Source organism: Peromyscus eremicus, chromosome 20 (genome assembly GCF_949786415.1).
Source record: "Peromyscus eremicus chromosome 20, PerEre_H2_v1, whole genome shotgun sequence".
NCBI lineage: Eukaryota > Metazoa > Chordata > Mammalia > Rodentia > Cricetidae > Peromyscus > Peromyscus eremicus.
The window spans coordinates 45,255,817-45,283,767 of record NC_081436.1 but is presented as its reverse complement, the minus strand read 5'-3'; the positions used below and the strand labels follow the sequence as shown (position 1 = coordinate 45,283,767).

The following is a 27,951-nucleotide window of genomic DNA, read 5'->3' as shown; positions in this document are numbered from 1 at the left end:
GCAGGAAGGCAAGGACCCCAGAGAGTGAGAAGAACAGTTGTACAGCTATGTGTTTTATGAAACACATAGACAATCAAATACAATAAGGAAGGAACTTATAATTCTTCTGTCCCAGGGCTGCTACTTTAGAGACCATTGAGGCCTGGGATGAAGTGTCATTGCTATTGAGGACATGATGGTTCTTTGTCATTGGGCATCGGAACCAGACTTTCTCCACATCTTCATCCTCCTTCTGATTTAGCTTAAGGTTTTACTGCATCTTCTTTCATTTCTCATTTTACAAGAAAACTTTTCTACTTTTTGAATATTCCCTTTTGGAAAGTAAGGAACCTAATCTTTGCCTACCTCTGTTCTCACCAAAGTTTCAGGCACTCTCTTAGATTTCCCTTACAGTCCCCAGTGGCAGAAAAGCAAGGACAGGATCATGTATTTGCATCGTTCTGAATAGACATGATTGTGCTTTGCATGCATGGTGAGTGCAAACCAGGTAGCCAATTATGCCTGGTGAGAAAGTCAGAGACAGTGAAATTTTGGCTCACAATTATTGCAAAATAGTTTCAGGACTATGATTAAGTTCCATAAATTGCCAATTCATATTCTGTTATTTTTTTCTGTCTGTTATATTTTTCTTCTAATTCTGGAGTTCTATAAAGAGTCATGGCTCTAGAGGACATGGAATAAACAAGGCATGCATTTGGGTCATACTTTCTGGGGCAACAGCAATCGGCAAGCCAAGTCTCCTTGCCTGACTCCCAGTCTAATGCTGTTATCATTTAAAAAAATGATGCATTTATACAGAATGAAGATCAACCATTCAAAGGCCAGCACGCCTACATCTCATTCAAAATTGAGAAGCTGGACAAAGTAAAGCAATCTCTAAGTGACAAAGTTCATGAGCCGAGCACCTCTCCATGAAAGGGGGATTGCTTTGGACACAGACATGAGTGTTAGAGACAGAGGCACAGTTTGCAAAGTGCTTGCCTAGCGTACGTGAAACCCTGGGTTCAATTCCTAGAACCACATAAAACGGGCATGGTAGTGCCTGTCTACAATCCCAGCACTGGGCTTATGGAAGCAGGAGGATCAGAAGTTCAAGGTGCAAGATTTTCCTATGCTACGTACTACATCAGAGGTCAGCCTGAGCTGTATAAGAACCGATGAAGAAAAAAGAACATAGAACTCCAACTCCAGCCACCAGACTTTGGAAGGCCACTTGGAAGACAGAATATAAATTATATTTTATTTCAGAGAAAATACACTGTAGAGCCCTCTATCACAGTATTCATTTTGACAAACTCAGGTTAACCTTTTCTTCCCAGACCCTGCCTTGGTGCTGAATCACCATCTATTCTCTTGGCAAGGCTCCAGTCTGCAGGGCAAAAAACACTTGAGCAGATATAGTGCCTCTCCAGGAATTGTGATGCTAGTGACACCAGCGAAGTCATTTTTGACAGTCTGGCTGTACCTACGCTCCTCACCTGCATCTTGATTTGGGATTGACTCTAAAACTCGAGCTGCGCCTTGCATTTCTATGCCTGATTCTAAATAAAAGCCAGTATAAGAATGTCAAGTTTGCTTACCTGATAACCCAGGAGACTGATTCAGCCCACAGAGCCTGGAAAGAGCAACTTGAAGGAGGTTCAAAATGGAAATGGAGGAAGAGTAAGTGCTGGAGGTGAGTTGTTTGGATTTGAAGACTGTTGGGAGCAAACCCAAGCTTCTAAGGTGTTGGTTGTAAACGTCTGCATGTCCCAGAATTGTCTCCTGTCATGGTCTGTTCCTCATCTAAAGACCTCGGGGACAGCTGATAGGTTTCCTTTCTTGTGGGAGCAATTCTAGTAGACCTTGTTGCTCTCCTACAAAAATGTCTTTATTGGAAAGCCTCACCTGATGCAGGATGCTCAACACTCAGTCTTTCCTTCTCTCTAGAATTCATCTTAGGTGGCAGACAAGTCCTTGTTCCACCTCCAGGTGCCATAGCCAATGTCTGAATTACGGCAGGCGTAAACATCACCCGGGTTAAGGTGGGAGAACTCTGGGTATAGAAGTGGTACCCAGAGCTGGGAGATTCAGGCTGGCTAGATTTTAGCTGTTACTATGTCCTTGTTCAGTTTCCTCCCTTCTTCCTTATTTGACTCACTTCAAGGTTTACTTCTAAGACCTCCCCTCAGTGAATCCCTCCTTGAGACTCAACAGTTCAGACTCTGGGTTGAAAGAATCCAAGCAATCAGTGAATGCAATGCCCAGTGACTACTGTAAGATAAAATGGTGTGTGTTGCTTCGACATCTCCCATGATCCTTGGTGCATAGTGGTGAGTCCTGCTCGCCTTTGATACATCCTGCATGCAGTGAGAAAAATTTCCTATCCCATTTTTCTCAGGTTAGCTAGAACAGGTTGAGGACTTGTACTGGATCCTTAAAAGGATTTTACCTGCATGATATCCGGGTCACACCCTCCTATTGAATCATAGGGCACTACCCCTCTTGTTTCTTCTAAGCCTGCTTTACACAGCCTCTGTCCATTAACCCGGCTCTCTAGTTCATCCCACATGTGACCCTGCATCCTGTGTGCAGTGTCCTTCATCCTCAGGCCATGAAGATATGCGGCTAACGACTGCTCATCTGTTGAGGGAGGGATAATGTCTGTTCAGCCATTTCACCCTGCTTTGGGAAGGGAATCCCTCCCTCATTAGGAGGGAATAGAGGGAAAGGAAGTGCTCAGGAAAATCAAACAGTGAAAAAGACTTCCAGAAAGTCATCTTTTCCTTATTCAAATTGGGTTTTTCTGTACAATAGCTATCTCATAAATGATGGACACTCTGTAATGTCCAATACCATAGGACCAAAGTTAGCAGAATGTAATAGTTATACAAACAGGCCCAGAGAGGCTGCTATCTTGAGTTTTATCATGTTCTCCAAAGAGATTTAAGCAGGCACACAGTAAGATTTATGAGTCATCCCACAAGGGGTAAAATGCTCACAATCCCACCACCCTCTTGTGGACATCTGGGATGTCTCCACCTTGCTGACAGAGAATGACTCACAGTTCTAAACTGTGCCCTGTGAAGTCATGAGGAAAAGCAACATATGTTCCTGTGTTCATTCTGGCTCCCTCTGGCATTCACTCACCCATCCCCATTTTAAATCTTGGATGTTTTATGTGAGAGAATGGTGTGTGTGTGTGTGTGTGTGTGTGTGTGTGTGTGTGTGTGTGTCCCATCCCCATGTTAAATCTTGGATGTTTTATGTGAGAGAATGGTGTGTGTGTGTGTGTGTGTGTGTGTGTGTGTGTGTGTGTGTGTGTGTGTCGGGGGCGGGGAACTGTGACTTAAATCATAACTGACTCATTCAGCTTAAACTGCTGAGAAGGTAGACGCCCAGGCTGCTGCCAGGTTTCCCTCAGTCTTGTTCCATCTCAAACGTGATTCATTCAGGAACGTGAAGACTGCTTTTTAAAGGAACACAACAGGGCTATTAGAACTTAATTGCATTAACAGTCTGGTTCCCAGCCTAACCAACCTTCTTGAGTTAGGGATGATGCAAGGCGGGGGTAGCCTGCACAGAGCTGCTATTTCCGTCTCTTATTGGATGGGAGTTCCCTCAGGTCAGAAACTATTTTCTCCCTGTAAGAAGTGGTGGGAAACTCTGACTCAGGTGATTTTTAGGCAGATGGTAGGCTGATTTATTTAGCGGCTCCAGAAATATCGCTCCATTAATTACATGGTTGAGAACTTGATTACCAGGAGCTTCTTTGATGCCGGCCAAGGCTGTTTCACATTTACACTTGAGATTCTTTGAGTCTATCCGGGCAAGGCAGCTAGAAAAGGTGATGGTGGAATGGTTGGCTGGAGCTATCTGGTGGGGGATGCTGCCGATAAATCACTACTGCCAAAACTGAAAACTTTAAGGACACAAATTATGTGAGACAATAGAATAGAAACCAACACATACATACACAGGAGGACCTGTATATTTACATAGAAAAAGAGACAGAGGTGGATAGATGAATGAGGGAAAAAGAGGGAGAGGGAAGGAAGGGGGGAGGGGGAGAGAGGTGGATAGTGGGGGATAGTGAGATTGAGAGGTTGGTAAGTGGTACTGCCTTTACACAGGAATGCTGGGCAGTAAAACTGACTGTGAAAGCTGAAATTACATCATGTGATGTAATGATTAGTTTGAAAAATAAGGATGATTCTATGACCCTTGGCAATTTTTATCAATATCTTAAAAATTGTCTTTTTCATATTTATAAATACATAGGGGAGTATGAGTATTAGTTTATTTCATTGACATTCATTTAACAATTTATTATTTAGACACTAGAAAAGTTGGGAATTAGAATGCACCATTACTTTGTACACAGAACACCTTAATCTGCAGGACTTAATAGGACTTCCCACCTTCTTTTCCTCATCTCACTTTTGAGACAGAAAAGCCTATTGTCTGCTGTCTTGGAAAACTGTCTTACCCTTTTTAAGTTTGCATCATCTAACACTATCACATCCTTTGTATTCTCTTTTTAAAATATATTTAATATAATAGATAAAATTCTTTTGAATTGGCATCTTACTGTGTTGGCCAGTGTGGCCACATTCCTCCTGCTTGTCTTTGAGTGTTAGAATTACAGTTGTGTGGTACAGTGCCCATTCCTTTACACTTAAATGATGTGAAATATGTTCATGGGTTCCTCCCATGTGAACCTTCCACTGTCCTTACTTCCTCTGGGGACTTTTCACCCTCTGACCACAGCTACTGACTTAATTGTGGCTCTCAGCTTACCTTAGCTCCTTTCTGGCCTCCCGCTGACAGTGCCTTGAATGGGGTCAATGTCAACATGCCCAGAGGCAGCTATTTCTTTCATAATTCCATCAATATTTGGTTCAAATTTCAGGTTCACAGTTGTCACTGTTCTAGTCTTTCACATTACCATTTTTCATTCTTTTACCACATAGTCCATCTTTACTGGACAGCTGCCTCTTTTGTTATCCATTCTTGGGAAATGTCATATAGATTTAGTACTTGTAGATAAAGAGGAATATCACCTATACACTTTACTGCATGTGTGTGGATTGACTAACATCTGCTGACAATGTCACCCACAGACTTTGGATAGAAGAATGTGAGGAGCCACTGCTCAGGGGACACATCTGCCATCAACATAATGATCTGTCACCTGAGGAGCCTTACTTCATGGTACTTCATGAAGTTGGTCATACCTAGGTGCCATGGCCAACTGTAGCTCCTTAGTCATCCCAATATTCGATCTGTGTGTCTAGAAATATTGTCTTCTCTCAACGTGTCCCGTCAAAGATGATTCCAGTCTCTCTAAGACAGTTCTTTATACTTTAGTAGCATAAAATTAGGAAGGAAGAAGTATTATTGTGTGGGAAATCACAGGAAAGGCTTAAGCAGAGAAGTCTAATTGGCTGACATTGTCGGGAGGAGGGTGGAAGTAAGAGAAGAATCTCTCTTTGATTTTTTTTTCTCTTAATGACATAAGCGAATGAGAACAAGATGCTACAGGATGGAGGAGGAAAGTGGATAGATGGTTTTCTAAGTGTGGTTGTCCCCTCGTCTTTACAGTTGTAAAGGACCCAAATTGTTATCACACATCTCTTAGTTTTGAAACTGTTCTCTTGGTTGGTGATACTTCTGTGGGAGTGGGCTCAGTGAAGCCCTCCTCACAAGGACAGGTGTTTCCTGGGCCCCTTTCCTAGCCCAGTCTAGTGGAAAGTGCTAGAAAGAGATGCTTAGATTTTAGAAGAGTGACCTCAGAAAGGTTGCATGGGTTTTCCAGGCTTGTCTCACGGGACTGGAGTTATTAAAACACATTGCCTGAAACAGAGCAGTCACATAGCATGAATAACCAATGTCCTCTGTGCCAATAAGAAATGAGGAGGTACGGCTGCAAGGAAGTTGCATTGGAAAGAATCTGAAAGGAGAAGAAGCAAGGCTGAGAACTTATTTGCACCTAGGAATAAAAAAAACAAACAAACAAGTGTTTCGTTTTGCTCTGTTGTGGTTTTGCGTTTTTAATTTAACACAGAATCACCTGCAAATAAGATTCCTAGGCAATTAAAATGCCCGATGCAAAGGGCACACAACACACTTCAAAAGTCCCATTAAGTCCATTTGCCATTGTTTCTCTATGCATCCAGAGAGTGAGAAATAGCTTATCTTTCTAATGTGATACCCGAAAACACTTCAATGTATACGTAATTGAAAATAACATTTTGAAAGATTTAAAAAAAATTAAGGGTGAGGTGGGATGCATATGATAAGTTATAGGTAAGACTTGGTATTTATGGGTCTGTGTGATACCCTATACAGGAGGCCAATGAAAAGACTTGACCCTGACTTCTGCAACTTGTCCATGGGTTTTGTGCTCACATAAAAATATAGCATAGGGAAAACAGAGGACCTAGACAGCAAAGAGCCAAGGAAGATGGTCAAGGTCTGTAGTGGTCCTGACAACACAGAGTCCAAGAAAGGGTACTGGGACCTACGGAGAGAAGAAAAATGACTGTACTAGATGAACAGCAGGGAATTCTTTCAAAGACTAAATCAAAGAAACCATTTCACCCCAGTCTTGTCCTTCTGTGCCGTGATTTCTGTGTCTTAATTTTGAGTGTGACTTTAGATAAAAATACCTTCTATCCTGGGGACTGCATTTTCTCTTCCTTAGGAAAAAGAAGTTGGGGTTAGGTCAGCTCTGAGTTCCTTTTTGTATGTGAATGCTTTCTACTGTTCACCTAATCAGATTTAAATCACGGTGTAGCTTTCAGTGTCTTCCATTTAGGAGCGGAAGAGATGGCTCCTAAGAATGTTTGCTGTGCAAGCAGGAGAACATGAGTGGGAATCCCAGCACCCACATAAAAGGCTGGATGTAGCTATGTGCACTGCAGTAACTCGTAGAGCTGTGAGGGCCAGAGACAAGATGATCGACATGACTTACTGGCCACTGACCTAGCTCCAGGTCAATGAGAGACCCTATCTCAAGGATGAGAGTGATAGAGCCGGTTACCCGATGTTCTCTTCTGGCCACTAGTAGTATTCCTAGGCACGTGTACCCTCCTGTTACATATACATAACTAAAACATACACACACACACACACACACACACACACACACACACACACACACACAGACACACACACGTTTCATGATGTAAGTGCTATCCACCTCCAGAACAGTCTCTGTCCCTGTCCTGTGCCCTCCCCACAAGCTGAACTACTCCATGCTCCACTCTTCTTATCCTCTCTGGCAGTGAGTTCTCTCTGGTCGCTGGAGATCTCATAGTTTCTCAAGAGCCATCCTTCAGCTCCCCTGACTGTCTCAAGAAGAGAACAGTGTTAGTATTCAGTTTTCTTCCCGAGTAGAGTCAAGGAGGTCTTAGGATTTGCACTGCACTTAGGATTTTACAAAGGAAATTGATGTGGCTTCACAGTATGTTAGTTCATGTAAGCCTCACTTGTAAAACCTTGAAATTAAACATGATTTGTATAACCTTGTCATGGAGCTGCTATTATTCATCCCCAAACCAAAGCTTAACAGTATAGAGAAAGACAAAGGACATCAATTTAAGGTAAATTGCAGCTGGATATATATAGGATCACATTTTATATCTTTACAAATACCAAGTAAATTCTTTGATATTTGTGATAAGAAAGGCACAGTATTAAGGATTTGCCATTCATTGTATTTGGCTAAAAGCCATCCATATGAATCCACACTAGAATTTGGTATTAAACATCTATTCAAAAAAAGAGTGTTGTTTGGATTTGTTCCCTTGGACTTGATGTATGGTATTTTTTTTTGAGAAATTTGGAGTTAAAAGCAATAAAGGATATTCTTGCTTATAATAATTGTCCATAATAAGTCATTATTGCTCTTATAAATACACTGAAGCACACACTCAAGGAGACATCTGCAATGATTATTTGAAATTATATTGTAAGAATAATGGCATTCCCAAAACAGAAAGAGCTTTTTATATGCTCTTATTATTGCTCCATGGGAACACCTAATAATGGCCTACTAATGATTTGGGATAAGCCAAAGGCATAACTCAGCTTTTAAGTGAAAACAGGGGAACCTCTGGAAACATAGCCAGTGTCACTAGGACTGATACAAAAACACTTTTCAACTAACTGAACAGTAATGATTTCAAATACAGATAGTGGTTAAAGAGGTAAAAACCTCATCTCAGTATTTGGAAGGTGTGCGCACTGGCGAGAACCCACATACATGCCAGATCCAGCTCATGCCTCTTCACATCCTTCCCTGAGCCCTGGGATGCCCACTCACATGAACAGATGTCACCAGTGGTCATCCCTTCCCTCTTGCTTCCTGTCAGCCTCGTCCATTAGGAAATAACAACACAAGATCAGTAGCCAGAAGATGGCAGGAACTGGCTCTCTCTCCTAAAGACTATGATTGGGAGTAGCCAGCCTTTTTCTCCAGCTGTGATGCTTGATCCTTTCAGTTCCTACTTCTGCTCATGCCCTTTCAGGTCAAAGGACAGCATAGCATCTCACTGTCAATTCTGGGGCACTTCTTTATGTGTTTCCCACATCTTGGATACACTGCACCAACTACCCCTGCTTTAAATCCTTTTAGTCATTAATTTGAATCCTATCCCTCTCTGCTGGGACACTGAAGATGTGTTCCATTTCCTCTCCTAGGACCACTCATGGTAACTCAGCATCTTAACCAAATGAAGGCATGGTCCATCCTAACAGGCTTCTTCTCTTGTCTTTCTTTCTACTTCCATCACTTAAGTACCAATACACACTTTATTATTCTAAGTTTTTTCATTAAAAAGAATAAATGCTCCTTTGGGGGATGGAGCTTAGCTGGTAGAGGGCTTACCTACCACACACAAAGCCCTGGATTTGATACCCAACACCACATAAACCAGGCATGGTGACACACACACCTGTAATCCCCGAGGATCAGAAGTTTGGGTGATCCTTGGCTACACAATGAGTTCAACATCAGATTGGTTTTTTTATGAGACACGGCCTCCAAAAAACCCAGAACAATCACGATAACACTCTCCTCAAACACAAATCTGTAGCCTTCCAGTGGCAAACATCTATCTTATCAGTACTTGGGAGGCTGAGATAGGATGATCATAAGTTCTACACCAGCATGGCCTATACAGAAAGACTCGCCAATAGACCTTCCCACCCCCAAACAAAACAACCATTCTTTACTTCTCAATAGAAATGACTTGATTTGTCCTGACCTCAGCACAACTGATGCTCAAAACACAATTCAAGACAATCCAATGAGCTCCAACAGTAAGACTTCTGTTGGAAGGACCGGGGCACAGAGGCTTCAACTTGGAGACAGCCAAGAGTAAGGAAATGAACCTGGACTTTTCAGGTCAAGCAGAGGTGAGTCCTTTGAGAATAAATTATCAAAGCAGACAGAAAAACAGAGATGGAGAGGTGTGACTAATATTATTAAGGGAATCCTGGGCACACCTGAAGCTTGTCCTGGGACACAGGCTACACAATGCTCCAGATGCTCAAGCAGAGTTGTCACTTGAAACTGCAAGATTCTTGCCTCACAGGCCTCCCCCCAAGAGAAACACACCTGAGAAAGTAAATGATGGGAAGTGTTAGCAACCGTGACTTTACAAATGTCAACTGTACAGATTTCCTGTGCTGTTTTCATTAAGAACACCAACTCAAAACTCATATGTTTATATCAAGCCCATAGACATCCATAGGCAGAAATCTTCCATCACCACAGATTTCCCCTCTGACTACCCTGTCACATTCACATAGCTGCCCCCGACTTCTGGGCACCTTCTGAGCCAGCTAGCTTGTGAAAGGCTTGCCAAGGTTGGCAGGTCTTATGATATTGATGCTCTTAACACCCGCAATGATCTTTAGTTCTCTGACATCTATGAGAGATGGGACAGCACCAAACCAAACAACGCACTGTGCATTGACCTTTGTGGCCCAGACCCATGCGTGAACAAGTGCATACAAAGAACAATGGTGGAAAGCAGCCGAATGCTCTGCTCAGGTGTTATTTCCAAGTGCCCTTTGACTGGGCCTTCTCAGATGACAAGATTCATTGGCAGGAAAGCTGTTATTGCAACGTCTCTACTGCCATTTACCAACTCTTAGAAGAGGAGTCATGGGGACGTCAAACTGTTTCAAAGCCCAGGAACACCACCATCACCACAGGTTCCAGGGACAGCAATCAGATGTAAGAACAATGGCCAAGGCTTAATCCGTCAAGCCTTCCTATCCCCAACATATCATATGCTTTGGGAAAGGAAATCTGAGCAACAGTGTTAACTTTATATAAAAAACCTTTTCCATGGCAGCTGTCCTCCACAACACACAGCTATGTCTTTATTTATTATTATTATTATGCAAAAGGATTATTTTTTCTAAATTCATCATTTATATAAAAGCCAAACAGTGACACAGTCCACATGAGCTCATTCTTGCTTCAGAGTTCTTGCTCATTACATTGTTTATTTGCCTGATTTGTTAAAATGTCTAGGCTATGACTTCATGAAATCGATTTACAGCATAAATGAAAGCTTCTGCAGTTGCAACCCTCTGTTAGGGCTTCATCTCGTCCCAACTGTCGAACATACGTATGGATTCTTACACACAAACACACAAACATGTGAAAGCAGGAACGGGGGCAGTCTGGAAGAGCAAGGCTGGTAAAAGAGGGAAAGAAACAAGGAGTGCAAATATGATACATAAATTTGATTATAGCCGTTATGGCACCCATGATTTTGAATGAGAAATATGTTCTAATAACTAATTTTTAAACTGCTTACTGTGCCAATATTGCCAATAAAGTTAAATGTAAACTTTGCCACTCCTGCCTAGGCCTGCATCCCATACAAGTGCATTAAGAATGACATTTAAAACTTGCTTGTTTAAAAGTACAAATAAAAGATAAGGTAAAAATGAATCGGCACATAGTAGTTGCTCAATAAACCTAGTTATGAATATCATTGCTGTCCTTTGGAAACACATGATTCCTGGAGGATCTATTTAATTAATGAGCAGGTTCATTAAAATTCACACAAACCCCTTCTGAGCAATCATGTCTCCTCCCTCACAGATGCTATATTATGAGCTTGAGTTACTTTTCCTGCCTATCACAGGGATACCACAGAAATCAAACTATCCATTAACGTGCTCATTTGCCCATTGCACAGTTAGGGACCACATGTAATTTGCCACATATTTGAAAGTATGCTAGAGAATAAATGTTGACTGAGATGAATTCTCCACATACGGCAGTGTTATGAGGTCTGCTGGGATGGACAAGAAAGTCAATTCACTGTTAAGGAGAGAACCAGCCTATAGAATGAGGTCATTTCAGTGGGGGAACCTAGGAACCATCGACAGAGGAGACATTCCTCTCACCTTTTCTGCCAGCCAGCCAAGATGTCTGATCTCACGACTGCCAGCAATACCCGTCTTTCCCAGCTGCTCTCTGATGTCAGCAATCACTCGGGTCAGCAAGTCACTGACGTTGGAATGGATGGCACTGAACCAGGCTTGGGCGGTGGCGGAGTCTTTACTCCTCAGGATCACCGTGTGCTTCGCATCTGGAGAGTGGATTTCAAGCTGCCTAGGGAAACAAAGGGAGGTGTGAGAGGGGGACCTGGGAGATCCTGCTTCATCAAAACCCACCTTTCTAAGGCGAATACAACGTTTATTCTGGTCATCTACCTTCATGATCATTCCTTCACTCATGCATTCATTTGTTCAAATACTTACCAGTTGCTCAGGCTCTGGTCTGTGCCTTTGTAACACAGTATAACAGCAGGATTGCAAATACCACATCCCCCAAGTTAAGAATATTTTGCTTTTCTGTTTGTCCAATTGCACAGAGGACTTTAGTGCTGTCCCTACACCACTGCTGCTGTGGCAGCAAGTTGACTGCAGTGACCAGCCACGTTCTCAACCCCATGGCCCAGTGTTAGCCAGTTAAGACACTTTAAAATAGAAATGACCAAGCTTTGTATTCTTTTATTTTCTTTCTTTTTGAGACAGTATCTCATGTAGCACAAACTGGTCCCCAAATTTCCAAGTAACTGAGGATGATCTCATACTTGTAATTCTCTGGCTGCCTGTCCTGCCCTTTCAATGACAGGATTATAGGTATGTACCTCTATTCACCAGTTGTCAAATTTTGTATTCTTTAGGAACCTTGTTTGTGACACACTTAAGTATGACTATGTGGTGGTATTGTGTTTCCCAAAATATTGTGTACCCTAATAAACTTATCTGGGGTCAGAGAACAGGACAGCCACTAGATTCGGAGGCTAAAAAATGATGGCACTCACACCTTTAATCCTAGCATTCCAGAGGCAGAAATCCCTCTGGATCTCTGTGAGTTCAAGGCCACATTGGAAACAGCCAGGCATGGTGACACATGCCTTTAATCACAAGAAGTGAGCCTTTAATCCCAGGGAGTGATGGCAGAAAGCAAAAAGGTATATAAGGCATGAAGACCAGAAACTAGAAGCTTTTGGCTGATTAAGCATTGAGGCTTTTGAGAAGCAGTTCAGCTGAGATTCATTTGGATAAGAACTCAGAGGCTTCCAGTCTGAGGAAACAGGATCAGCTGAGGAACTGGCGAGGTGAGGTAGCTGTGGCTTGTTCTGCTTCTCTGATCTTCCACCATTCACCCCAATAACTGGCCTTGGGTTTGATTTTATTAATAAGAACCTTTAAGATTCATGCTACATGACTACATCACTAGGCTCCTTCAGTGAAGGAGAGAGTGGTCTCAAAGAGGGGTCATGGTGCTGGGCAGTGGTGGCATGCTCCTTTAATCCCAGTACTTGTCAGACAGAGGCAGGTGGATCTCTGAGTTCGAGGCCAGCCTAGTCTACAAAGTGATTTCTAGAACAGCTAGGACTCTTGCACAAAGAAACCCTGTCTCCAAAACAAAGAAAAAAAAACCAACTAAAAAAAAAAAAAAGAGGAGTAATGGTGTGAAAAAGCAATACACTATAACTTAGTACATCTCGTAGTTAAAATTGAACACCAAAGCTTATGCCAGATTCCAGTTGGACCACTCGCATGTTAGTGTAAACGATCTGTGTAGAGCAGGTGTGATTAGTAGAGGGATGCTTCAGATAGGTTCTGCGGAGGCTTGAATAAGCATGGCCCCCATTGGCTCATATATTTGAATACTTAGTCACCAGCGAGTGAAGCTCTTTTGGTAGGATTAGGAGGATGGGGAGGTGTGGTCTTGTTGGAGGAAGTGTGTTCCTGAGGGGGGAGGGAGGTGTGGCTGTGAAACCAGAGTGTGTAGTATTGTTGACAGGCCTGACCTTGCTACTTATTGGCAGAATGGGGACTTTGGGACTTTGGGACTGACCACTTTAAGCAGGGCTTAATGGGTCATCCTAGTAGGAGGCATGGAAGATGGTGATGCTAAGAGCCATGCAGATTATGACGGTCCTGATCAAGAGGTTTCAGAGGGGAGCAATATTAGTAAGTCACCTAGAGACCATTCTTGTGATAGTTTTGGCAAAGAATGTGGCTACTCTCTGCCCTTGTCCAAATAATCTGCGAGAGGCTAAATTGAAGAGATTTCCAGACAGCCTAGTCCTGACTGTGTCCTGTGGTTATTAGTAACAACTCTTATGTAGATCTATACTGAAAGAGAGCAAACTGGACAGAGAGAAATACAAAATGTACAGTGTGAGGAGAAAAGGAGCACCAGGAAGTGTACTGGAGCTAAGTCCAGTGCTCAAGGAGATAAAAGCTTTAAAGAAAAGCCTGATGCTAAATGGAATAAAGGGAGTGGTGACCTCGGGACAAGACTCCACCCAGCTAAACTTCCAACTTGTGAAAAGGAATTAATGGACAGCTTAGGCAGAGAAGGAAACCACCAAAAACAAAAAGCTGATGCCAATGTCATTGAAGGAGGGAACCAAGCTCCAGCTTCATCGAGCAACAGAAAGTGGCAGTTTGGTCCACCTAGTTGCGGCTTTAGAGTCAAGGACACAAGGAAGTGGCTGTGGAATCTCCCTCCACAGCTAAGAAAAGCTGCTGAGGCCAGGTATGTGACAGGGGTGTCCCTGCATGAGGCCCAGAGAAGCCATTGTGTGAGGCTGTGGAGGTGAAACCTGGATTGCCTTGGAGACCCCAAGATATAGGAGAGTTGTGGGATACTTGCCAATGAGAGCTATAGACCAAGTATAGAACTAGCCCAAGAGAGAGAAGTGTGTTTCGGTCAGTCAACAAAGCTGAAAGGAATTGGAGACCTGAAGAGCCTTTAATATCAGACATGGAGATGCAGAATTTGGAGTTTGCCTTGCTGGGTTTTGGTCTTGCTTCGGTCCAGTGTTTCCTCACTATGCTCCCTTTCTTCTCTTTTGGAATGGTAATGTATATTCTGTGCCATAGCACATTGGAAGTACGTGCTCTGTTTTTGATTTTGATTTTACAGGAGGTTAGAGTTAAAAGAACACAGCGAATTTCAGAAGAGACTTTGAACTTTGGATGTTTAAACACTGCTGGGACTGTGATAGACTCTGGGGACTTTTGAAGTGGAACTGAAAGCGTTTTTTGATTATGATATGGCTACAAGCCTATAGGGGTCAGGGAGTAGAATGTGATGGTTTGAATAAAAACGGCCCCTATAGGCTCATAAATTTAGTCACCAAAAAGTGGAACTCTGAAAGGATTAGAAGGATTAGGAGATGGGGCCTTGTTGGAGGAAGTGTGTCCCTGGGGGTGGGGAGGCAAAGCTTTGAGGTTTCAAAAACCCCTATCAGGCCCAGGTTCTCTCTGCCACTCAAGGCCCGCAGGTCAGAATGTAGCTCTCAGCTACGGCCCCAGCACCATGCTTCTTGCCATGATGATAATGGACTAAGCCTCTGAAATTGTAGGCCAGCCCCCAGTTACACGTTTTCTTTCATTAAGTGTTGCCTTGATCATGGCGTCTCTTCACAGCAGTAGAACAGGGACTAAGATGGGTGCCTTTTGCTTTTATTTTGTTATTGCGAGGGAATTACAGGTTTGTGCACCAACAGTACAGAAGGGTCTGTCCTGCCCTCCACTCAGTTTCCCCTGGTGACTATATGTTCCATACCACACTTTGATATCAAAATGAGGACACCAGCATTGGCACAGAGTATACGTCTACGCAGTTTTGTCCTGTGTAGACATGTATAAAGACCATTGTAATCCTGGTACAGACCAATTCAATCACCACAATGGTTTCCCAGGCGCTCTGTCATTACTGCCCCCATCACCATGGGCTCTCCAGCTCTGTATTTTTTACTACAGTTATTTGCTATTGTAAGGAAAACATTATATTCATTTTTATTCACTGGTGTTGGTATTGGGCACCTCAAAACAGAATTAAATAATCCATTTATTAATTTCCTTTCATGGCTTAATAATTACTCTACAGTCCACTAAGAATTTACCACGTAACAGCAAAGTTTTTGATTCTTTAATATAACAATGGTAGGATGTTCCCAATAATCCTGTGACTTATATTGTTAACCTGTTTAGCATAATTGACGTTTGGAAGGGCAGGGAAATAATTTACCCAAGGCTACACAGTTGGTGATTCTGGGATTCAAACACATGTGAACCCATGAATTTTAAAACAGATTACAGTACCTCTCCTTTAGATTAGGTAGCATCCAAGAGGGAGGCAACTACTGTCTTCCGTAGCAGTCTGAAGACTGGCATTCATCACCTGAGATGTATCCAATAGTGCCCTACTTAGCTCCTGCCTTGAAAGATAACTATTTTTTAGATCACATGGAAGTTAGACATCTCAAGGCAACCTGGCCCCATTAACATTTGAAACTGACCTTTGGGAGAAAATCATTTAACTCAGGAACCCGAACTGCAGAAAAGGAATGATTTGCAAAGTGGGATGTCCCTGAGGAGTTTGAGCAACCACTAGCATTCTTGGTAAGAAATCTGCAAACAAGCCATAACAGCTTGAAGGTTTTATGTGACGAGGCGGGTGTGGGTAAGGAGGGATACGTGGAAATGACATCTGCCCCCACCCCGGAGAAAAACAATGCTACACCTCTTAGGGACTTTCCAAACAGAGGCAGGAAGTCAAGGGTGGGCTTGGGATTCTAAAAACATCTTGAGGAGCACTCTCAACCTGTCTTTCAACTTCTGTCACTATTTATTCTTCTAGAAAGTTAAAATGTGCAAGCACTTCATTTACTATATTTTCTTTTGAAAATCTGGGTGCCTGTTTTAAAAGAAATAACAGTTTAAGTGTCCATCTCTCTCTCTCTCTCTCTCTCTCTCTCTCTCTCTCTCTCTCTCTCTCTCTCACACACACACACACACACACAGAGACATTCTCTTTCTCACACCTCACACACACAGAGAAAGAGAGTGTGTGTATGTGTGTATGTGAGAGAGAATGTGTGTGTGTGAGAGAGAGAAAGAGAGACACACACACACACACACACACACAGAGAGAGAGAGAGAGAGAGAGAGAGAGAGAGAGAGAGAGAGAGAGAGAGAGAGAGAGAGAGAGATGACAGAAGAAAAGGAAAGAGACAGTTTAAGGATGTTTTGGTTAGTATGTTGCCAGAATGTCGCGAGGGGAAGGTAGACTTGTGGTCTGGTGTGGAGGCCCATTCCTTTGGATTTTGACAGCCTTTATCAATATTATTAACTTAAGTAAACTTTAAGAACTATAATACTCAGAAAATTACAGAGACTACAGGTATACAGACTGATTTTTCTTTCTTTTCTTTCTTTTTTTTTTTTATTTAATCTTCGGACATAGAGGCTTGCTATGTCAACCTTTGAACTTGGAATCTTCCTGTCTCAGCCTTCTGAATGCTGGGATTACAGGTGTGCATCTCACATCCAGCTTTTGAATATCTTCTGGGGAGTGAATATGTGCAAGTAACCACTAACTGGATAGAAAATTAAGTAGGACTAGGAAACTAAAGGCATCCCAGAAGTCCTCGCTGTTCTCTGTCTCCAGTGACTAGCCACCAAAATATCTACTCTTAGACTTTGTCACCATAGTTGACTGGTTCCAGTACAATGGGCACCAATCATGAAGATGCTTCCTTTTATTTCTTTCCCAGTGCTGGAGACTGAACATAAGTGTTGTATGACATTTTGTTTGTGTTCTGACAAATAAATCTTGCCTGGAGATCAGAGGGCAGAGCTAGCCACTAGTTAACCACAGAGGCTGGGCAGTGGTGGCTCACACCTTTAATCCCAGCACTTAAGAGGAGGAAGCAGGAAGATCAGGAGTTCAAGGCCACTACACTAGATCGCACCAGTCTGAAAGAAAAACAGAGTTTGGTGGTGGTGGTACATGCCTTAAATCTCAGCACTAGGAAGGTAGAGACAGGAATATAAGGCAGGTGCAGACAGAATCTTGACCCACCCCTATTTGGTCTGAGGATTCGTAGAGGTAAGAAGTTTCTAGTGGCTGCTGCTTCTCTGATCTTTCAGCTTTCACCCTTGATATCTGACTCTGGGATTTTATTGTTAAGACTAATTAGGATCACACTACACATAAGGCTTATATACATGCTGAGTACACACTCTCCCATTAAGCATGGTCCTCAGCTCTTAAAAGAATCTTTTTTTTTTTTTTTTTTTTAGACAGAATCTCTCTAAATTGTCTAGACTGGCTTAGAACTTGATATATACCTCATTTAAGCCTTAAACTCATTCTGTAGCCCAGGCAGGCCTTGAACATATGATCTTGTTTTTGTCTTCCAAGTAGCTGAGATGATAGGCCTGTGCCACCACCTGCCTCTGAAAGTGTTTCCTGACCTACAAATCATAATGTTATCTGGATAGTGTGTGTATGAGTAGGGTGGGTGGAGAGGAGAAAGACAGAGAAAGAGAGAGAGGTAGAGAGGAGGGAGGGAAAGAGAGAGAGGAGAGAGACAAAGAGGGAGAAGGAGGTATAAAGAGGGGTGTGGTGATATTGTGTTCCCCAAAATATTGTGCACCCTAATAAACTTATCTGGGGTCAGAGAACAGAACAGCCACTAGATATAGAGGCCAGAAAATGGTGGCACACATGCCTTTAATCCTAGCATTCCAGAGGCAGAGATCCTCTGGATTTCTGTGAGTTCAAAGCCACACTGGAAACAGCCAGGCATGGTAACAAGTACCTTTAATCTCAGGAAGTGATGGCAGAAAGCAGAAAGGTATTTAAAGCGCGAGGACCAGGAACTAGGCTGGTGAAGCCTTTAGGCTTTTAGGAGCAGTTCAGCTGAGATCCATTTGGATGAGGACTCAGAGGCTTCCAGTCTGAGGAAATAGGATCAGCTGAGGAATTGGTGAGGTGAGGTAGCGTTGACTTGTTCTGCTTCTCTGACCTTCCAGCATTCACCCCAATACTTGGCTTGAGGTTTGATTTTATTAATAAGACCTTTTAAGATTTGTGCTACAGAGGGGGAGGATGGGAATGTGAGAGATGGGGGAGGGAGGAATGGAGAGAGAGAGAGAGAGAGAGAGAGAGAGAGAGAGAGAGAGAGAGAGAGAGAGAGAGAAAGATCAATCCTAGAGTGTCTCTGGGGAAAAGTTTCAATATCAGGTCCCATTGTGTTTCCCAATGGCTCTCAAAGTGTGGCCAAGTCCAGTGGCACCACCTTACTCAGACCTTCCTAGAAATATATACTAGTTGGTTCCCTTCTCAGCACTACTTAGGAATCCTGAGGGAGGAGCCCAGCAACCTGTCAGGCAAACTAGATGCAATTCTATTTGAGGAAGAGCCGCTCTGTAGGCTCATAAAAGTCTCACTGTAGCTGGTGCCAGGCTTCCCACTGGCTGAGGTGGACAAGCTGAATGGTAAGGTGAACTAGTCAATCCGACTTCAAGTAAGAGGAGCAGAAGACCCAGTGCAGAAAAGGAGCCTGGAGCGCGTAAAGCTAAAGACAGTAGAAGAAGTTCTCAGTGAAAGCATTCCTCAGAAACATGGGCTACATTTCATTTGAAACATCATTTAGGTAAATCCAGATGCTTGCAGCTCATCTCAGACTTATCAAGTGAAACTCTTCAGTGGCTGAAGCCTGGACATATGCTTTAAAATGTCCCATGGGTTATATAGACTAAATAGATTGTAGCCCCGAAGCCTAGGCTGCAGCCCTTGGGGAGATACAGTGCCTCTAGATGAGATTGGGTGTGTTCAGGGTGGTATGGGGAGACAGAGCTAAAATTAAGGGCCATTTGAGGGGTAGTATGAAAACCAAATACAGAAAAAGCTTCTTAAAATATATACATGCATGAAGGCAATCTGAACAAAATTGCCAAAGAATGGAGGAGACAGAGTCTCAACTAAGCATCTCTTGGCACCAAATGAAGCTTCTAGCACTGAGACTGGGTTACATCTAATTGAGTTATTGGCCAATGGAGTCCCATGGGAATCCCTAAACAACCCAGGCTGTTGCCAAGACTATAGGCTACTCTCCACAAACTGACAGCAAGGTCATTGCTAAAGAAAACACAGAGAAGTAGAGCTGGTGTCTACATATTGCCTTCACCCTATGTTCTAGTCTTTGGTACAGCAAGGCACAGGAAAGAACTCTGCAGGTTACCAGAAAAGATACGCAAACACAAGCCAGCTGCAAACCCTTTATCTACAATGGTGTCCTGCTTGCAGGCAATGCTAGGGCAATGCTGGCACAAAGCTTATGGTAGTAACCAAGCAATATCTGATTTGACTTAAGGCCCATTCCTAACCCTGCTTGGGTGACCAAGAACCAGAGACTATCGTATCGTATCATATCACAGCATATCGTATTGTATTGTATTATAATAGAATTATCCTTTAGAAGTCTGTTGTTTTCTGACGAAAGACAGAAAGGCAGTAGATCCAGATGGGAGGAGGGATAGGAAGGAACTGGGAGGAGTAGAGGGAGGGGAAACCGTAATCAAGATAAATTATGTGAGAAATCTATTTTCATAAAAGGGAAAATAGAGAGGGAGATACAGTATCTACAGGTGGTTTTCAGGACAGAGTCAATAGAAGTGGGGATGCTAGGAGAGTATGATGGTTATCTGCCCCTAAGAAACAAGATCCTTCAAAACCACGTGGCTTCCCTCCACACACATTATATCACAGTTTCTGTGGGTCAAGAATTGGGAGGCAGAGTGTAGCTTAGCTGAGTCAGACATAATCACTGATCTGATGATGGTTATCTTGCCATTAGGAGAAGAGTGGACCTGGTCACGCAGCAGAGCAAGGCAGGGCAGAGACGAGGTTCACTCAGAGCTGACACGGAAGTATCTCTTCTGCCATGTCCCCTTTCTTTCCTTCAGCCAGGTCACGCTTGGTTACTGTGAAATACAACTGGAAGTCCCAACTTGTGCAGTGGTGACAAACGAGTGATTTAATTTCTAGAAGCCTGGAATTCTTTCATCTCCTGTATAACAGCAGTGATGGCAATTATGATGAAAGTGGCGATTCTGATGATAGCGACTATAAATACTCTTCACAAGGTGAATTGGGTAACACTTTGTGACTGATAAGTCCTGACACTGGCAATCACTGTTTACACTGGCAGTGTTTAAGATCCCTGATTTAGACGCCGGGCTCTGGTAGCACACACCTTTAATCCCAGTACTCCAGAGACAGAGGTAGGAAGATCTCTAAGTTTGAGGCCGGCCTGGTCTACAAAGAGAGTTCCAGGACAGCCAGGGAGATTCCTGACTTACTAAGTGGGAAAAGAAACTTGGTTAGTAAATATAAGACACTTGTATTTTCTGTATATAGTGACATTTGTGTTAGCTTTCTCTTACCTAACATTTTTAAAAATTTAAAAATCACATTAATTAATTAATTAATTAATTAATTAATTTGTGTGTGTGTGTGTGCGCGCGTGCGTGCGTGTGTGTGTGTGTGTGTGTGTGTGTGTGTGTGTGTGTGTGTGTGTGTGTTGGACAAATACAAGCCATAGAGTAGGTGTGGAGGTCAGAGGACAACTAGCAGGAGTCAGTTTTCTTCTTCTACCATGTAGGTCCTGAGGATCAAACTTATCATCAGGCTTGATGGCAGGTGCTATTACCCACTGGCCATCTGGTCAACCCACCTAACACGCTCACTACAGTAACAAGATATGAGAAATAACACAAAACATCCTAGCAAGTGTCTCAGATTGCGAATTGAAATTCAAAACAATGATTTTTTTTTTTTTTTTTTTTTTTTTTTTTTTTTTTTTTTTTTTTTTTTTTTTTTTACAAAGTATCTAGGAAGTACCAGGTGCTATAACACCGAGTGGGCTACTTGGTCCCTGTCTGCAAAAAATGAATTATCCACAGTGTGTTGATTAGTATGTTGCCACAATACAAGTCCAAGTAGAACCTTAGACTGAATTATTTGGAAATGGAATCCTTGTAGGTATAGTTCAGGCAAGATAATAAACGTTCTTTTATCGAATTAACTACTCACTGCACTGAGTGGTTAGGTATAATATCACACAATATAGAAGAAGAGCAGTGAGACAGGTCAGTGGGACAAAGGTACTTGCCACAAAATCTGGCAAACTGAGTTACACACACACACACACACACACACACATACACACACATGCACACTAAATAAAATAAAAAGAGGGACAGAAAAGATACAGAGACAAACAACAAAGGTGATGGAGAGATGCAGCAATGTGTCAAGGTTTCTAGGCATCCACAGGAAGCTAGGAGTTAGAGATGGTGAGGCTTCTCCATCCTGTCCTACAGAAGGAACCCACCCTGTCAACACATTGATGCCAGGTTTACAGATTCTGAAATTTGAAGTGGACCAGTTTCGACCATTTCCAACTACAAGCAATACTTACTTATATCACGTGACCATCTCCCTGTCCATGGTGGAATCAGGAATACTCTAAAGCTTAAAATCCATGGGAGCCCAAAGTAGGTCAGTGAGAACTGAGTCTATCATCACACTTGGACTTACAGTCTGCTCAACAAAATGCCCATTCCCACTAACATTCTATCCTCTCACACAGAAAGAAAAAGAGGAAATCCATTGGAAACGACCACAAACACAGTCTTGGGAAAATACTGGTCCACAGTAGGGCTCTACTCAGCCAGTAAGCATGCCATCTCCTTTCTTCTCCCAGGACAAAAAGAGAGAGAGAGAGAGAGAGAGAGAGAGAGAGAGAGAGAGAGAGAGAGAGAGAGAACTCCCTTGCTCACTGTGAGTCCTACATATCTGGAACTGGGTATGAGGAAGGAGGAGGGAGCTGAGGAGCAATAAAGTCAGGAGGGCTGATGGGAGCTATTTTGAGCAAGCCGGTCTTTTATAACTCCTATTTTGTTCCCCAGTTGAACTGACCACTGCTTGATGAATTGTGTTTATCTGTAGTTCAGCGATAAAGTTCTCTTTTAATTCCCCATTGAATAGAAATATTTAGGGCAATGCCACAGCTGTGTTTATTCACACACTCTGCCACAGTTATGTAAATACTGCCTATGGAACTATTTCTGATAAAGGCCCCATACCAACCCCGAGGAATTCGATGCTCACTCTAGATGTCTGCCAAGATGAGCAGTTTCGATCCAGCTTGGCACAGCCGTGAATGGTATCACAGCTTCTCAGAGATCATTTGGCAAACCTCAGGATAGAAGAAGCACTTTCTTTCCTTGCTCTTGCAAAGCTGCCACTGAGCCAGAAACTTGCCAGCATCCTCTACTTCTCTTGCTTAGAAACACGAGACTGACATGGAAAACTTGAGGCCTCCTCATACAAAATTAATAAGTAAAAACCGAAGTTGTAACTTGGAAACTCTCCTCTGATGTGAAGCTGGAGAAAACGAAGATGAAGATACTTGCTTTCCACAACCATGAGGCTCCAAGATACAAATCACATGACCAACATGGCCGGTCCCAGGTCTCAGATCCATAGTTCCTGTGGCACCAAAGAACCACTTTCCAAAAGACAACCATGTAGGTTAATCTCTCCAGATGCCAGAGTTTTGACAAATTATTTGAAGGGACACTAGCCTACTTGAGCCTGAGCCTTCTCTCCATTCCCTCTTCTTTGCTAAAAACTGTTAGATTACATTCCTAAAACTAGCCACCAAGGTCTATTCCCTTATTTGGCCACTTCCTCCTCCCAAGGCTGGCTACCAAAGTCCAGCAATCAGAAGCCCCCTTTGGCTCACCTAATTAACATGCCCAATTAAAATTAAATACCTTATCCCTTGTCCCCTTCCTCCTTTCCCTGTTCCCCTCCTCCTTTCCCTGTCCCCCATCTCCTTCACCACCACATCCTAGCCCTCCCAACACAGACCGCTCCTTCTCCTCTTAAAAATTGCACCTGCAAGGTCATTTGCTGCTGTTTTCTGCCTGAGTCAGGAAGCAGCCACTTTAACTTTTCTTCCCCACTTAATAAAGGATCTCCTTGTGAAAGCAAGTGTTGGAGTGTGGCCTGTGCCTAATCTGGGGTCAGGAGGAAGTCCCCCACTGTTTGGGGGTCTCCATTTTTATTTCTACCTTTACACTTTTCTTCATTTTCCAAAACAGTCTTGCAATGTAACTAGAAAAAACAAAGTATTTTATTTAGTTTTTATTTTGTTAAAGAAAAATGTGTTTAGCAAACTTTGCCATCAGTGAAATGATTTGCTAAGTAAAAAACAGTCCTATTCTTAGATCACACTAAAGAAAAATAGATGAAAATAAATACATATTGTAACTAAAAGACTTGAAATACACACTTCGTAAAAGGTAGTAATAACATTGAAAATGAGGGCTAGTACTTGTTCTGTGGGAGTGCAAGCCTCACCAAGAAAAAAAAAAAAAAAACCAGTAACAACAAAAAGGTTTGGGCTTTTTTGTTGTTGTTGTTGTTGTTGTTTTTTGTTTTGTTTTTGTTTTTCGAGACAGGGTTTCTCTGTGTAGCTTTGCGCCTTTCCTGGAACTCACTTGGTAGCCCGGGCTGGCCTCGAACTCACAGAGATCCGCCTGGCTCTGCCTCCCGAGTGCTGGGATTAAAGGTGTGTGCCACCACTGCCCGGCTTGGTTTGGGCTTTTTTTAGTCCCGTCCCCAGCCAGTCTAGGAGCTGAATCTCATGGTATCCACTCCATGGGTAAGTCATCTTATCATATAGTACCCACTCCATGGTTAATAAGTGGACCTTTGGGGGAATCAAGTTATCAAAGTTCATCCAGTGGAGTCAAAAGTTCACCTGACTCTAAAACACACACCTTAATTATTACACTGCTTAGTCATTACATTTAAATATGGCAGACCGCACAGGCTCACGGGTAGACTAGGTATTTTCTTATTGCTGTGAACACACATGATAAAGGCAAGTTAAAGGAAGAAGGGTGTGTTTTACAGTTTGAGGGGACAGTCCTTCATGGTAAGGTAGTCATGATGGCTACAGAAGTGGGAGGCATCTGGTCACATTACATTTGAAATCAGGGACCAGAGAGAGGTACATGCTTAAGCTCAGTTAGTGTCCTCTTTTTAATTCTGTCCCCAGTCCCAGACCAGGAAACTGTGCCAGCCATACACATTGGAGACAGATCTTCCCACCTCCGTTAACTTAATCTATGAGTTCCCCTCTAGACGTGCCAGAGGTTTGACTCCTTGGTGCTTCTTGACCTTGTCAAGTTGGCAATCAATATTAACTCTCACAATGAATGGAAGGTTTTTGTCTCTGTGTCATTTTGAGGTGCTCAGGACCTTAAAGAGAAGGAGCTTTATTAGAATTTTTTTTTTTAAGTTGCAGGGAGTTTAGCTTCAAAGAGGATTGTGGGAGCTGGGTTTCTTAGTCTCTTTATGCTTTATGACAGTTTTGCAGCGGCTTCTTTACCTGCACCCAACATAGCGTTCCACCCTTGCCAGAGGCCCAAGCAAACTGAGCTGTCTGATCTTGGATTTGAACCTCCAAATTGTGAGCTAAATAACCTTATTCTCTATAATAAAGTTAATTGCCTCAAGCATTCTTGCAATAGCATTTTCTTTGGGCCATCCACCAGCTCCCAAATAAAGACACAGAGACTTATTATCAATTATGAATACTCAGCCTTAGCTTAGGCTTGCCCTACTAGCTCTTTGAACTTAATCTGTTTGTATTCATCTCTGTTTTGCCTCAGGGCTTTTTTACCTTTCTTTCATTCTGTACACTCTACTTTCCTCATTTATCCATGTCTGACTGGCTGGCCCCTGGCATCTCCTTGGCATCTCTTTTTCTTTCTTCCTTCAAGCCAAAATTCCTCCTCCTACTTACTCTCCCTGCCCAGAGGTCCTGCCTATACCTCTTTCCTGGCTATTGGCCATTCAGCTTTTTATTAGACCGATCAGGTGTCTTAGGTAGGCAAGGTAAAACAGCAACACATCTTTACATAGTTAAACAAATGCAACATATATTTATGTAGGTAAATATTCTGCAACACAAACAAATGTAACACGTCTTTATATAGTTAAACAAATATTCTATCCCACAACAATTCTCTTGTGAAGCTGACTAGTATATGTCTCATTCATTGGAGGTTTATAAACATGCCTCATTTAAATAAGTGGAGACCACGTTGAAATCTGTTTGCAGTTCTGCATGTTAGTTATTATGTGGTGCTGTTTACCATGTGAGAAAAGTCACCAGACACAACAAAACCCACAATAAGAGTTTATTAGGAGAAGGGAGGAACAGAAAAGAACATGCTTGGGCCTACTGAAAGACTTGTGCAGGAAGAGGGGAGAGGACATGTGAGATCCACCTTTTATGGGCTCCCCAGAGCATGGACATATGGGTTTGCATGGCTACACCCATGCATGAACATAGATTACATGATCACAATGCGCGCAAATTACATGACCATGCAGTGCACGGATTATGTCGGACGTAAGGCCCCTGGAAATGACTAAGCCTCTCATCAGCGCATGTGTGGTCATGGGTGTGTGGCTAGAAATCTTATCACTGCATCTTCAGAACAACATTCTGGTAAACTGGGAAAGTTTTCCAAATTACAAGTAGAGTTTCCCCATGACATAAGGCGAATTCAAGTTTTATCTTCTATTGTTGCCTGGGAACTGGGCCATTCATACACATTCGCAATGCCAATGGAGACAGCTACGTGAGGTAGGAGTGCATGGGCTCCATCTCTGGGAAGATGTGGTGTGGAGGCATCCAGCTCTCAGTGACAGGGTTTGGTATGTGTCACATGTCTGTTGTGCAAGCAGAGGCGGTGGTGGGAATTGTAAGGTGACTGAAAAGTGGGGCGGCAGCAGCGGCATTTCCCCTAGCTGGGCTGTAGTCATAGGACTGCTGTTGAGCATCTAAGCCTGGTCCTTGGAAATCTTCAGGAAATACAGGAGAACTCCAATCCCCTTAACCAGACTTTATCCTGTTGCCGAAGTTTACAATCCCCAGCCAAGAATGTAGATTTAGGAAGCAGGTTGTTATGATGAAAGCTAGTGAGATCATCTAAAGAATGTGTCAAGTGTGAGCTGTTAATAGGGAGAAGAAAGCCAGAGTTTGTGCTGTTTTTCACAAAATCCTATTTGGAAAACAGGCCATGCATGATAAAAACATTCCTAGCTCTGAGGGAACCTGACAGTATCTCTCATGCTGGCTAGATTTCAGCTTTAGAATGACATATAAATTTATTAAGTATGTGAAGAACTTCAGCATGTTGACCTCTCCTAGGGAAATCATGTCCTTATCAAAGTTTAAGGAAAGGAGTCAGCTAAAGTCAGAACTAGAAAAAACATTCCATTTTTCCACTACATATTTCATCATTCCTTACAAAATATTCTGTGGTTTGTTTTTGTTCAACTGGTTAGAAAAACCTCACAATACAGGTTCAATGTAAGTGAAATACTTTTGCCTCTGGAATCTAGGTAACTCACACTGATCAATAATTTTTCCCTACAGTTCAATCTAGAGTATAAACACATGGCATCCAAGAGCCCATTTTTTGAATTAGATCTGTATTGGGCTAGGATAGCTGAATTCAGCAAATAAAAATGTAAGATGCCTAGTTAGATGTGAACTTCAGATAAACAAGGGATAATTTCTTACTATATGTCCTAAGACATACAGAGTGATGGAGAGGGAAGAAGTACACAGATGAAAACATGGATAGCATGAATAGAGAGCAAAGCTGCATCTTTTGATAGATACACTATAGTGGCATAGAAGGGTTAAATGCCAGGACACCGCCTAGGTTACTGGATTAGGTAATAAGTGAAGGGCAATGACATTGATGACGAAAAACTGAACATGACCCAGATTTTGAGAGAAACTTTGTGTTTGGTTCAATATTTCCTTTGGCAGGAATTTGCTCATGCTAGTATGATTTTAATGACATCAATATCCCATCAATAAACCAGGCTAGATTATCCAATCTTTCAGGATAGTTCTTGCACACTTATGTGCACCTGCTTAACTGTGGAATTAATCACAACCCCACAGCTCACAGTCCTTCAGTTCTAAAGTAAACATTTGCCCAGTATATTGTGCAAATGTTCTATGAACAGACTAACTCCCACAGATAGCATGCAGCAATCCTCAACTAAAATGGCTACTTAGCATTATTTTATCTATCAACCTCTTTACTACACATGATTTCCTTGGCCTAAAATAACCAACAGATGATTTTGTGGACCTTCTCCAGATTAGATGCAGAATCAAACAGCCTTGCAGGTGTGGAAGGCAGGACAAATAGGTCACATCAAGATAAAGGAATCAGGACAACTACTCCCAAGTACAGATATTAGAGACAATATTGGAGAATATCCTCTAGTTCATTAGTGGAGGACTTTTTTTTTTAATAATGAGATGTGTCTGTCTGGATCAATTATTAAGTTATAACAAAAATATCCTTTCATTTGAAAACAGACCAATTATTTTTCAAGGATCTGGGACCTTCCAGCCCTCGCATTAGGTACACGAAGAGATGACTCAACATAGATATCGTTTCTAAAACCACTGAGATGACATTCTATCCATCTGGCACAAG

At 42.5% G+C, this 27,951-nt stretch overlaps 1 protein-coding gene across 1 annotated transcript in view; it reads right to left on the bottom strand.

Moving 5' to 3' along the window:
* The window catches only part of Sntb1 (syntrophin beta 1), a 250,803-nt gene that overhangs the window by 79,911 nt on the left and 142,941 nt on the right, over window positions 1-27,951 (bottom strand). The window contains exon 3 of the mRNA XM_059247361.1: window positions 11,419-11,626. Within this exon, the coding sequence (XP_059103344.1) occupies window positions 11,419-11,626 (208 nt within the window). The remainder of the gene's footprint in view (window positions 1-11,418; window positions 11,627-27,951) is intronic.